At 40.1% G+C, this 13,731-nt stretch overlaps 1 protein-coding gene across 1 annotated transcript in view; it reads left to right on the top strand.

Annotated features, from left to right (window-relative positions):
• Positions 1 to 4,366, top strand: part of Samd13 (sterile alpha motif domain containing 13) — a 50,689-nt gene extending 46,323 nt beyond the window's left edge. Inside the window, exon 4 of the mRNA XM_023724345.1 lies at positions 4,189 to 4,366. Coding sequence (XP_023580113.1) covers positions 4,189 to 4,332 — 144 coding nt within the window. The 3' untranslated portion in view covers positions 4,333 to 4,366. The remainder of the gene's footprint in view (positions 1 to 4,188) is intronic.
• Positions 4,367 to 13,731: the final 9,365 nt, after the last annotated feature.

Here is a 13,731-nt window from a genome sequence, read left to right as displayed (position 1 = left end):
TTTGTTTGTTTGTTTGTTTGTTTCCGGTAATGGTAATTGAACTCAGGACCCTGTGCTTGCCAGGCAGGCATTTATTCTTCCGAGTTGTCTCCCCAGCCTTCATCTTTCTTCTTTCAAAACCCTACTACTTAGTGTTTACTCACTGAGCGACTCTTTTATTTCCAGCATCATGCTGGCTGCTTTATATCGATTATTTCTAACTCCAAAGTCATTCACAGGTTTATGGTGTTTTCATTTGGCAATGAGGAAACTGAAGCTCGGGAGGTTAACTCCACTGCCTGACATCACACAGTGAGCTGGAGATGGGGTTCAGACTGGAGTTCGCCTGAGTGAAGCTCACATTTTGGAGCTGCTCGCTTCCACTCTCGTTTGAGCTGCCATGGTTATTTCAACACTTTTATAATGATATCCAGATGGAGCTTTCTTCCATCAACTCTGGTGTGAAGTGAACTGCAGTGTCTCTACTGAACAAAAGGAAAATCAAATTGGAGTAGAAAATATGATTTTTCATTTTCATTTTGTCTTATGTAAAATCCAAATTTCAGCACTTTCTCCAGACATAGTTGGCTTTTGACAGAAATGCTGAGTTGTACAAGGACTTTTTGCCAGCAAAGATTTTTGCTTTAAATTCACTTTGAGTTAAGTAAAGAAAGTTTTCTTTTTGTGTAGAAATAAGACAGCAGTGCCCTTTCTTCCTGTGTTTGTTTTCAACAAGAATAGAGTTAAGCATGGGCCCACGGCAGCAAAGCAAAGACGGCAGAAGGAAGAAGGGCTTTGCTGCTCCGGAAATATTCGAAGTCGATTCTCTTCTGTATGTAGTGCTCGTGACGCAGAGTCCCTTGCAACGTCTTTGGCTCTGCTACTCTGTTTTCTGGGTGACAGAAGCTCCTCAGGTTCATTTCAAAAGTTGTGAAGTCAATCTCAAACACAGATTTCACTGATGGGCCGCTTTTGGGGTTACTAATTGCTTGAAAAGAAAGAGGGAGAGAACTTAAATATTAGACAATTAGTTCCTGTCTCCTTAAGTAATTTTCCACTCTTGCCCATCAATCAATTGCTTATTTTTAACATAATCTAGTTTTGAATAGTTGTCTCTCACACATGCATGTGAAATATCTGGCTTTTGGTCGCTGACAATATAAACGTTTCCAAAAGTCGCAGGTTGGTTTGAAGCAATTCCTGTTTGGTTGTGGCTCCTGCTAGTGGGAGGTTGTCAAGAGAAGGGACTGCCACAGTCCTGCCTAGCATGGCAGAAGGAATAGACGCACAATTTAAAAACTCAGGAAAAAAAAAAAAAAGAAAAGAAAAAAGAAAAAAAAAAGGAGCAGGGGAAACTCAGGGCTCGGGGAACTTATACAAGGGCAGTTTCTCACAGGAGTCTGTCAGAAAGCCCATGTCCTCACATTACCAAGAGAGGAGATAGAGGAGGCAAGTTTCCTGAGGAAGAAAAGCGCTGGCATAGTGCTATTTCTTCTGCACTCTCAGCTATTCAAAATGCTTTTTTTATACCCTGGAAAGGAACATAAAAGAATTGGAAGGGATGACCTCCCTGGGAGGGAATCATAATTTTCTGTACTTTCTGTTGCACACCATGTCCCCTAGTCTGTTGTTCCAGGCAGGTACAAAAGTGTGGGTAGAATCATGGACAAAGTGTCCAGCACAGGTATTCTGTCTCTTAGGAGACCCCAAATCTCCTAGGAACCATATTCTTAAGAGGCATAAGGTCTCTACCTTAAATACCATTCTCAGTGCTTCTTTCCCAAAACTATTAAACCATTTCGTATATTTGGGAGCTTGTTGTTTTTGCAAGCAGCTCAGCTTTGTACTCCAGAGCTTTAGAATCTCCACAGTTCCTGGAGTTAAGTGCACCTGAGTGGGATGGATTCTGAACCAAGCATGGAAGGCCTTTGCAGTCAGCCTGGCCATGCCCTTTCCTGTGCAGTATCTGAAGTCTTGAGGATCCCCTGAGGCTGAGTACAGTCGAGGCCCTCAGTGTGGAGAGGTTATTTTCTGGATGAAGTAGAATGGTTCTATATTTTAAGCATTAGGAAGACTATTCCAAGACCTAAGTTGTTTTACAGATGCATCATATGATTGACAAGATGCTTGGACACCAACGATTCTATACCTCACTGGACAGCCCAGACAAGATACATTTATTTCTCAGTATCAAGAAGGGCCAAAGGGGATTTTTAAAAACTCAAGTGGCTTTTTTGTTGTTGTGGGTTTTGTTTTGTTTTGGTTTGGTTTGGTTTTTTTGCTTTGTTTTGTTTTCGTTTTGTATTTTTAGGGAAGGGTCTACAGGATGTTCAGGGTCTCACTACTAGATCAGACTCAGAGTGATCCACCTGTTTACAGCCTCCCAAGAGCTGGGATTATAGGTGCAAGCCACCACGCCCAGTCTCAACTGCCTTTCCAATGCACCTCGGGGGCGGGGCCAGCACGGCAGGCCCAGGATCGAACCCCCAGCCCCTGTGCCTGCTTGCAAGTGCTCTAATCCACTGAGCTATTTGGCCAGCCCTTGAAACTCAGGTTTGACTGTAGACAGATGAAAAGCAAATGTCATGCCACTCTTTCCTGACTCTTAGATTTTAAAGTAGGCATGTTGACTTCTTGCTAGATCCTTGTTGCCTTGCCTGTAAAAATGATGACTTCTAACCATCCTAATTTATAGAGTTGGTTGAAAAATTAAGCACAAAGAAAATTGTGCACAAACTTTTGCATGTTTTGTAAATGGAGGATGTTCTTGTTCCTTTTGGAAGTAATGTCTTTGATCCATAGAGTACCAGCTCTAAATATCTTTAGGATTTATAGCTCTAAGTCTTCTGCAAGTTGAGTGGAAGTGTGGCATTTATGTTAAGATATGACATTTGTCATGTGATCTTGAAAACAAGATCAATTGTGGCTTTTGTTTAATCCCCAAGTGAAAGGAATGCTCAAATATACAATGAATGTTTAAACATTTTAAAATAATTACAGTAAACACATTCCTATTAATCCCCCTCAAAATATACCCCCTTGCTTCAAACTCACTTAGCCCATTATTCTTGCCATTCTCTGAAGCAGTTCTACAAGCCCTCTTGTGTGTGTGTCTTTATAAGATGTGATAAAAAATATGTTGGATGGAACTCCCTGGTGCCACTGAACACCAAGATGTACTCATAAAAACATCATGGTATGTCCTCATCCACTTTATTCACTAGATCTAGAGCTGTGTGGCTTGTGGCTCTTCCCCAAAGTCAAAATGGCCACAAAAGATACACATTTTTAATTGATTCAAAACATCAAGACAGAGCTGTAATAGGCTCAAGTCAACAACTTCTGACATTGCCAGTCCTACGGAAAACCCACTACTATTGTGAACTACTGGACTATATCGGATTATTTTGCTGAATTCATGCACTTACAATATTTAAATGGCAATGGGTACCCATCTTTGACAAAACTAAACAAAAAAAGGGGATACAAATGAACCATTTGTATCTGTATATAGAAAATAGGATAGATATACAGCTACTTTCTCTTAATTCAACGAGAAGAAAGATTTGTACTAACAGTGTTTGGACAGGATATCATGTCTGCATCTTGTACTATGAATAATCATTATGAAGACAACAATATGCAATGTATTAATTATTGAAGCTGTCCTACTAATCATTTTTCAAACTGTGCCTTTGCTATAAGGGGCTGGGGAGATGGCTCAGTGGAATAAGTGCTTCCCTGGCAAGCGCAAGGGCCTGAGTTCAATCCCCAGTTCCACAAAAAATAAAATAAAATAAAATAATAAAATAAAATAAAATAAAATAAAAAATAAAAAAAGACATCAAGACAACTCCAACAGTGCAACTAAAGACCCTCATGAAAGAGGATTTCCAGAAATGCTTCAAAAAATGACACAAATGATGAAATAAGTATGTTCAAAGTCAGGGGGAGTGTTTTGAAGGAGATTAATGACACTGTGTCTTTTACTGTAATTTTTTAATGTTTAAACATCCATTGTATTTTTCAATCACATCTCACACAAGTAAAAAAAGATGAAAATAAATGATTTCATTTTAGCATGACTATAAATGTAATTTTGAGCTTTGGGACAGCTGGTGTGACTGTTGCTTTTGACTTTCCCTTTTCCTTCATTATCCTTGAGTTTTTAGACTCGCATGTTGACTTTACCTTCTGCTTTCATTACAGGAAATTGATGGGAAATCCCTGCTATTGATGACAAGGAATGATGTGTTAACAGGACTTCAGTTAAAATTGGGGCCTGCTTTGAAAATCTATGAGTACCACGTGAAGCCTCTCCAGACAAAGCATTTAAAGAACCATTCTTCGTAAAGCCATCTAATTGGGTCCTAGCCCTCAAAAAAAATGCACGATGACATTTTTTTTTTTAGTTTCATGTGATGAAACTTTGTAAATCAATACATACATACATACATATGTATATGTAAGAAATTTCAACCAAATGAAAAGTTATCCTATTGGATAGACCAGGCAATCCATCGGCTGACTAGAATTCAGCTAGGACGATCAAGGGCCAGACAAGTATGGAATGCTTTTTCCTATGGAATTTGTCAACTAGAATGATCTTTGCCACTCACTACTAGATACCCCTCTCCACAAAGGCTTGAGACTGTAAGGATATTCTTCATGTCTTCATAGATTGTTTTCTCAAGCATCTTTAAAAAGAAAACTTAAAGAAATGAGCCTCTTCAGCTTACAGACTTAGAGTAAAATAAGGAAGTTGGAGAAGGGTAGAAAAGAAAAAGGGGTCGCTGTCTCCCTTGAATTCTCTGCTCTGTAGAGTTTGCTATGTGTGGATGGAATTGCCAACACCCTTTTTTATAGAAGGTACCCCACTTGACCTTATTAAGGTTTCACTGAGACATACTGCGATGTTTGAAATGAACATGTGTCGTGGCCCCTCAGGAGCAGAATTGTAGCTCTGAAAAGAGAACTATGTTGTGTGCTGGGGATATCTATCCATATTCACCTATCATGGGGGTAGTAGTTTTTCTGCATAGATTCGCTTAAATCGGTTCATTGTTTCTGAAGAAAGCATTTTTTTTTTTACCTTATGGTTTGTATTTATAATAATTTGTTTCTGAAAAAAAATTGCCAAGAGTTATAGATCAAAAAGCCTGTTATTGGTATAGAATATTTTTATATATATATTCCTTCATGATGCTGTAATATTTTTTTAATTGTCCTGTGCTTTGTTTGATTCTTGGCTTACGTATTTGTTTTCAAGAACTTGAAAAAGTGGGCTTGCTACATCTCTGTTCAAAGAGACATTTGTTCAAATTCTGTGTATTGATACCTTGTTGAAATGGTGCTTTGTGTTTGCAATAAAGCATTGCTTCAATTTATTCCCAGTGTAACTTTGATTTCTTCTTTGAGTCACTTCTCCAGGAATAAAAGATTAAAGTCTCAAAACAATGGGGAAAATGAGGTTTAAAAAAAATCTTTAGGTAGATAAATCATACAAAACTATATGTGAATTTATCTTCTTTATAAACTGAAACATCCGCATAATCTCATTTCTAAACTTAACCAGGGACAGAATTACAATGAACTCTAAAATAGGCACCTGACTCCTGAGGAGGAAGCAGGAAACTTGGGAGAGCCATCAATTCTGCAAGGTTTTATTTGTGGGAATATGAATATTTACAGTTATAGTTACTACTGCCAGTAGGCCACTAAGCATTCAGAGTAAATGACTTTGAGAATGTGTTTTCGGCTCTATTTTTCTCCAGATTGAGCTTGGGCTCTGCTAACTCAACTAAATTTCGTGAATCTCTCTGTAAAATGTTGTTCAGGGAAAGAGGAAAAGAAAATAATTTACAAGAAAACCAGAATGTATAAAATCATTCCTCAGCCTCTGCAGACATCATTCTAGCATAATCAGCAAAGAAGATCTAGGGATTGTTTGCTTTTCTCTCGCATACAGTAAAGGCCTGTGCTCGGCAGGGCTGAGTGCCTCAGCAAGGGCAGGAGGTGCTTTCTCCCTCTACACAGGACGAAAGCAGCGCGATCCGGACAACAAGTCATAGGGAGAGGCTCGGTAGTCAGCAGGTAGGCAGCCCCTGTCTCCAGATGGCTGTAAGAGCCAGACAGAGTCTGATTCCTTCTCAGATCACACTGGGTTTCCATCAACACAACCTCAGCCTGCAGTGGACAGCGGATACAAGCGTCACGTGGGGAAGCCCCTCATGAATAATGAGTGGGAAAGGGGGCCACAAGGACAAGTATATTTTACAGCGAAGGTTCATATGACAATTGATTAATGTTGAACTGGATTATTTCAACCCAGGCAGCATATCAGAACGAGGAGGGATTTAAGGAAACACCTGCCATTTCAATTCCTTTCCCCATTCCACATTTGGGCCCTGAATTCAAAACTTATAAAGCAAATTCAATTTAAAGGCGGGCTCACAAACTGGCCACTGTTCAATGGAATCTAAGCTGACTTGCTTTCCTTTGGGCAGTGAGTATGTGTGTAACAGAAAATGCCCCGCCCCACCCCTGCCAGCAGACTTCAGATTCTTAGTTGCCCAGGTAGTAATTCCTGTTCTAGTTCTGGTTGCTTCTGTCTCTTAGAAACAGCTGGTCACTATGATGCACATTATGTAAACCAATCCCCAACTGCCAAGCCGTTCTGCCTCTGTACTTCCTGCTTGCTTATCCCAGATAAGCCCTAGACTACCAGAGAACAGGACCTGGTATTCTGGGAATGATCCCAACCAGTACTTGCCCATGAAAATAAATCTGTCTACAAATCCTGGGCGTCATTTCAGTGTTTCTGTTTGCTGTTGCGTGTTCAGTATATTCCAATGATGCTGAAAGCTCCTGTTAGTCTCTTCCATTCCTTGGCGGTTACAACCAGCAACTTCACACTTTTACATTATATGTGTGCACTTTAAATTAGATGTTTGAGTTTTAGATACCACTCATTCCCTGCCTGATAGAAAACTCTCTTTTTCTCCTCCCTCTCCTCTCTCTCTCTCTCTCTCTCTCTCTCTCTCTCTCTCTCTCTCTAGAATAAGTTAATTCAGGAACTGGAGATTGCAAATAGATTTTGTTGAAAAACAAGATAACCTACTGCATTAGAATGTGCTACAGATTTGAGCATCATTTTTGATCTTTAGTGGACATGATGATGTGTATGAAGAAAAACACACCCAGTTGGTGGCAGTGTCTTCATCTTTCCTCAATAAATGTTTTATGTGAATATAGTAGATTTTTGACCCTCTGAGTGTGCTGTCAGGGACGCACAGTCTTTTGATTGTATAAGTAAAGTACATTTTTAAGGAAATTAATTTACAAAAGTTTAATGACCCACAGTTGCTCAAGACTACTACCGTAGTTGGAAATCAGATGCAGAAGGTACGTACTGGTGGTGATTTATCTGCCTTTGCTGATCCTTGCAAATGCAGTGTGTAAGGGTCAGGTCTGGGCCCAGAGCCATTAAGTGGTTTTTTTAATGATTTGGAGGATGAAGTTAAATGTTCAAAGAGCTGAGAGCTACAGGACAGATCTGCCTCTTAGGAGAAAACTTGTTAATTCTGCTTCTAAACCGGGAGCAGAAGCCACAGGAAGCAGAGGGGGTGCGTCGGATGCATTAATGAATAGCTTGTTAGACTCATGCTGTAGCTCCATAGGCAATTAAATAGTCTGGGTACAATTTCTGGCCAACCGTGGCAGTTTTATATAGGAAGGTAGAGAGAAAAATGATCCCATCCAAGGTCATTTAGTGGCTGTGGCTGCGTGTGTCTTATAATCACCTGGAACCTCAGGGGACCATGGTGTGTAGCCTCCTGGTGTCAACAACGGAGGTTCTTGCAAGAGAGGCCAGAGAAGTCTCTGGCCATCACCTAACAGGGAACTAATCTGATATCTCTTGGCCTCTGATCAGGATGTTCCTGTCTATGGTTATTGTGAAGAAGAAATTAGGAAATATGGAATACTAAGCCATCTCCAAATGGAAATGTAGCCCTCTTCACAGACCAAGGGCTGATTTAACACCTTTATCACAGCAGAAATGACAGAACAGTGAGCAGTGCTGTAAATAATACTGAATGTGCTTGCTACCTGCCAGGGGTGCCTCGGCCCGCATAGCCAGGTCTACAAGCAGCAAATAAGGGAACAGATGTACCAAGATGGTTTCTTCTGTCCCTGAAGCCCCACCCCATGGGGTACCCTTGGGAGCAGAGATTAAAGATCTTAAGCTTCCAGAAAAGTGAGGTAAATCAAAAAATGCAAGTTTTATCACAAGGGCCTTGTATCTGTGTCAAACATCCCAAGTTAAATGTCTTTCTGCATCAAAGACAGCAGAGTTCAACAAGTTGTGTTTCAGATCTTGTTTTCAATAGATTGCGTTCTATTTTTACATGCTTAGAAATATCTGTCTTAACCATAATACTGTAAAACTCATCCAATTATAAACATGTTCAGGAAAAGTCAGGGAAACTCTTCCAGCACACAGCAAGTTTTTTCCTTCTAAGAGTTAACACTCCAGTTGGTGTTTTCGTTTCTGATGTGGGAACTTGGCCGAGTGCTGTGGGCCCTTGCGCCTCACAGCCAAGTAGGGCGAGCCTAGCACTGTCCGGTGAAGTGACAGTATAAGCCATATGCATCAACTAAAGATTTCTGGTAGTCACCTTTAGAAAAAAAGGAAAGAGGATAAATTGAATAACTTTGTTAGCATAGTTTTTATGCCCAGACATCCCAAATATTGTCCTTTTCATATATAATCAATATAAAATTTTAATGACAAACTTACAACTTTTTCAAGTTTTTCCTTTGAAATCCAATGTGTATATTATACTTACAGCACATTTCAGTTAAGTAATATACAAACCAATGACTTAAATAGAATAAGAAAGTCTTTCCTGATTACATGTACAATTTCTGAAGGTCGGTTGTCCAGGGTTGGTATGCCTACTCCATACGGTCAGGTCTCAATCTTAACACAAGTTACTCTGTCATCCTATCATACATTTTCCTAGATGACCCAAGGTGGATGCTTGGATGTCACGCATCATAACTGTTTTCCAGGCAAGAAAAAGAAGTACAAAAAGGTACTTAGGAGAAGTTTCAGGCAACACTTCCAATTATAAACGACTTCCACTTCCAAATGAGAACAAGAACTTAGTCGCTTTGTAATACCTAGCTGCGAAAGAGATGGGAACTGTGGTCTTGTTGCAGATAGTCAAGTGTGATCCACCTAAACAAGGACATGAGGGTGGATACTGTGTAAAAGCTGGCAGTGCTTTTATAATGCTGGTCTCATAAGCTTGATGGGCAATTGACTGGGAGTCTACTGTATAGTGAGTGGTATGGCATAAAACGTGCATTAAACATGATTTTATTACAACAATCTCACCCCACTTCAAGACTTAGTCATAGAATTAAATGTATGGCAACCCTATGTACTGTTCACTTGATATATACTAATATTGGGCTGGGAAGATAGCTCAGTGGCATAAGCACCTGCCTGGTGAGTATAAGGTCCTGAGTTTGATCCCTGGTACCACCAAAAAGAAAAAAAAAAAAGAAAGAATGAAAAAGGTAAAAATATGATGTGTACTAATATTAATTTAAAAAATAAAACAGTATTGCTTCTTTAGGCCCTTGAGTATTGGGAGAACTCCCAATACTTATGGGAGTTATGAATACTTATGAAGCTTTGCCTTCATAAGGGCATATGAGCCAAATCAAAAAAAAAAAAAAAAAAAAAGAAAACTTGTATCATTTAAGCTTCTTAAAAAGTTGTTATGCTAAGTTAAAGGAAATATAATAAGAAAACTGCATATAAGTTTTTATTGGCTTCCAAAGACCTAAAGAAGTTAGTATAAAGAATTAGTATATTCTAAACGAATCCTATCCCTATTCCAAAATGACCATTCCATACGATTCAGGATGCTTTTGTGAGGCTAATTAAAGGAAACCCTGTGATACATACCTGTGTGTTTCTAACGAAGGCTGGTATAAGCCAACAACAGCAAAAACTAAAAACAAAATAAAGTTAAAATCTGAATGGAGCAGCCTTCATTAATTTGAGCCAATTAGGTTGACATTAGTCTGCTTAATTATCTCTTTGGGCAGATTTCTATAAATTTTTAATGTTAAGGTGACTCCAGTCACCAGGATGTCTGTAAACCAGTCCAGTCATCATCAGCCTTCTATGTGTTGTGGATGCATAATGCAGACTAAATTAGGATGAAAAAAAAGAAAAGAAAAAAACTCTGGAGGCAGGAGGAAGGGAGTACTGGACTGGGGAGCAGGAGACCTGGGTCTCGTCTCAGGTATGCTCCTAGCTCATCTGCAAGCCTTGCACAGGTCCCTTAATTTCTCCCACTCCAGTTAATAGCCTTCTAAAATAAACAGCTAAAACTTTATCTCAGCATTCCATTTCTATGATTTTCTAAGAATGCAATGATTTGAGTTATATATGTCACTGCTCCCCTCCCCTGTGCAGTTAAAACTCAGCGTTGTCACACTCGACATCATTTCCTCTTCACAAACATTCTAAGACTTTGGTCTGATTATGATCCTCTCTGCAACACACTGGAGCAGCTGTTTTGCTTGAGAATCGTCAAGCTTGCTGATTGTACAATCCTTTAGATTTAAATTTAAATCACTTCCACTGTGTCCCCTGGTAAAAGTGTCTCCCTAGGAATAGAATGTCATTACAATCAGAACCTAGAGTTGGGATTGAAAAGGCGGAAGATTGATACAATCTGAAGAGGAACCAGAGTGTGAATGGAGGGGATTGAGAAGCACACGTTTCCCAGGTGGACCACAGGGGTGAAGGCGAAGAGATCCATTCTTATTCTCACTGCTTGGTTACTGGACATGTGTGTTCTACTTTCTTGGAACATAGCCCCACATGCTTCAACTGTTTAGAGAAACCTCACAGCCTGCGGACAGTACCCTATCATCACAAGCATACCCTTCAAGCTGACACGTCAATTGTACCTTTAAGAGGTCGTTCTATCAGTCCATTGGGCCAGCAGCTTTGTGATTGCTCAGTACATGGTAGGACAATAGGTCCTATGGTCACTTGCAGATTGCCATCTATCCTTTACTTTATAGGGAAACCCTTGGCTTGAGTAGTGTTGTGTGGGGTTCTCTATACCTTGGAGAACATTTCCAGCTGAGTCCTGTAGGCAGGAAATATGTACCCATTTAGTCAAAATGGATCATTTCCCATTTTAGAATGAAAGGCATCCAGTGTAGTGAACTGGCTGCTAAATAGCTGATTGGCCTTCTCAAAGATTGATGCTGTATCCAAGGTACCACTCAATAGTGCAACAGATGGGGCCAGTTAGATAGCTCAGTGGACTAAGCACCTGCTTAGACAAGTGCAGAGACTGGGGTTTGATCCCTGGCACCACATGCCTCACCAGCCCTGCCCCCAAGCACCCTGAGCTGGTCACTGAGACCAGGCATGGTAGCACACACCTGTAATCCCAGCACTGGGGAGGCTGAAAACAGGAGAATCACTACAAGTCTGAGCTACATAGTGAGCCCCTCTACCAGTTACATTAAAAATAATAACAATGAATAGCAGGAAGAAAAGGGTTTTTTTGTTCTACCTTTACCCAACTCTACAGACATCTTTCTTCTCCCCCATAAGATCCTTTCTAGCACTTCTCTCTCCTCCTCATATTATAGTTTAAGATGTCAACATTTTCCTTTTGCATCTCTCCCAATCCCCAAACTCTAAATCTTTAATAGTATAATCATATGGCTGTAAAGTTAATGTTGAATTCTTTTCTATCATTAGCATAAGTATAGTTACATTTGTATTCACTGGAAGTCAATACCTGGGTTGCCTTAATGTTTATATCATAATTGATAGCTTCTTCTCTAGGAAGAAGGGTGGTATATAAGTGGTTCTTAGGGTATGTTGAATCTAATGCATCTTGAGCAATACTACAATAGCTGTTTCACTTGATATTAAAAAGTCATATAGTTGTTACTATTTCTCTGCAAATCAACACTGAGATTGCCTTCATGACTTTGACAATACTATAGTACATGGTCAGAGAACCTGGTTGCTAGATGAACTACACTCTGTCCTCTCTTCCCAAAATAACAAAGGTGGTCCAATCTTGGAGTTATGGTAAAATATTATACTTAGCTATGACAAAAGTACAACACCAAAGTGCAAATACAGACATTTCAATACTAGCAACAAGGGCTTTAGACTATCAGCACCCACAAACCTCGGCACAAAACAAAAACAAATGAATAAAAATGTGGGAAGAAAAAGCAAGAGAAAGTCTCCCCAAATCCCCAACTCCACAGAAATCAATCCAAAGGGTATCAAATCACCAAGGTGTTTTCTATAAAGGACCAGAAAGTAAATATTTTAGACTTTGTGGATGAATCTCTGTTGCAGTTACCCAACTTTGCCCTTATAACAATAACACGACAGCCACTGCAGACTGCACTCATGCAAAATGTTCCAGTACCTTATTTACAAAAACAGTTGATGTGGCAGATTTTGTCAATCTTTGTCCCAGGCTTCTGGCCTCCTACAACCTTCAATAATGGGGTGGCTCCCTGATAGGTATCTACCATTCACCACAGTACAAGTGTCACTTCTTTTAATCCAGTCCAGTTAACATGATATCATGGATGCAAGGGACCAGTGTCACCTGGGGAGTGTCCAGATGCTCCAATCTAGCACACAAAGGCCAGGAGAATTAATAGAGTCCTGGAACAATACCACAAATATATATGCAGCTGTTCATCCCATGAGAATAGAAACTATTTCTCCCTCTTCCTTAATTTGAAATTTTCAGGTGTTTCATCCAGCACCTATTGCTGGTTTATGATGTGGTATACAGGTCTGACGACAAGGAGGTCATATGATCCCAAAGGGGTATGAGTTTCTTGTAGGCAGAAACTCCCCAAACAAGAGGAACATGCTGACTTTCAACAGAGGAGAGTAAGCCAGTTCTGCTGGCCAGAAAATGCAGGGAAAGCATAGGATTCACAATTTCAAGTGTATCAATCAGGAACTGGACCTTAGTGTGAAGTGCCTGTCAGGGTTAAGAATTCAATGTTCCTTGGAACACTTCTATGCTTATAATTAAGTCTTGGGCTCAAGCCCAAGCCTTCTCTTCCACGTAGATATAAAGCTTCTTTATGTGCTGCCAGTTGGGCCTCCTTGCTTTCACATTTTGCCTTATGTTGGTTATTGCTCATCCTCAACATCTCACTATCATCCTTAATGCACTAAATTTCCCAGACACACACATCCAAATTCTATAGTTATTATAATAACTATTTCTCTTAGAGCTCTTAAGCATCTGCGATATTACCCCAGCCAGTTCATTTCTTTCCTTCAGTATCCCAACCCAATTCACCTCTGGAGAAGATATCGACTACTGCATGATTACAGCACTCCAAGGCTCTTTGCCAACTAACCAGTAGGTGAGCTAGCTCCAAAATCTCACTTTAGAGTCTCTTTTCTACAACCAATCCTAGTAGCACAAGTCAGCTGCACCAAATAAATCCTAACAAGGCCCAAGAGTTGCGTGTAGAAAGTTCACTGGAGGCGCTCTCTGGAATGACACTGTGAGGAATGAAAGAAGCAGGTTAAGCAGAGAGAGAAGTTGAGCATTTTAATAGGGCCCTGAGCCAATCAGAAACTCTGGGCATGAAAAAAAAAATGGGGACGGGGAGATGGCTCAGTGGAATAAGCGCTTCCCTGGCAAG

Source organism: Octodon degus, unplaced genomic scaffold (assembly GCF_000260255.1).
Source record: "Octodon degus isolate 3935 unplaced genomic scaffold, OctDeg1.0 scaffold00109, whole genome shotgun sequence".
In the NCBI taxonomy this organism is placed as follows: domain Eukaryota; kingdom Metazoa; phylum Chordata; class Mammalia; order Rodentia; family Octodontidae; genus Octodon; species Octodon degus.
This window is presented reverse-complemented; position numbering and strand designations above follow the sequence as displayed.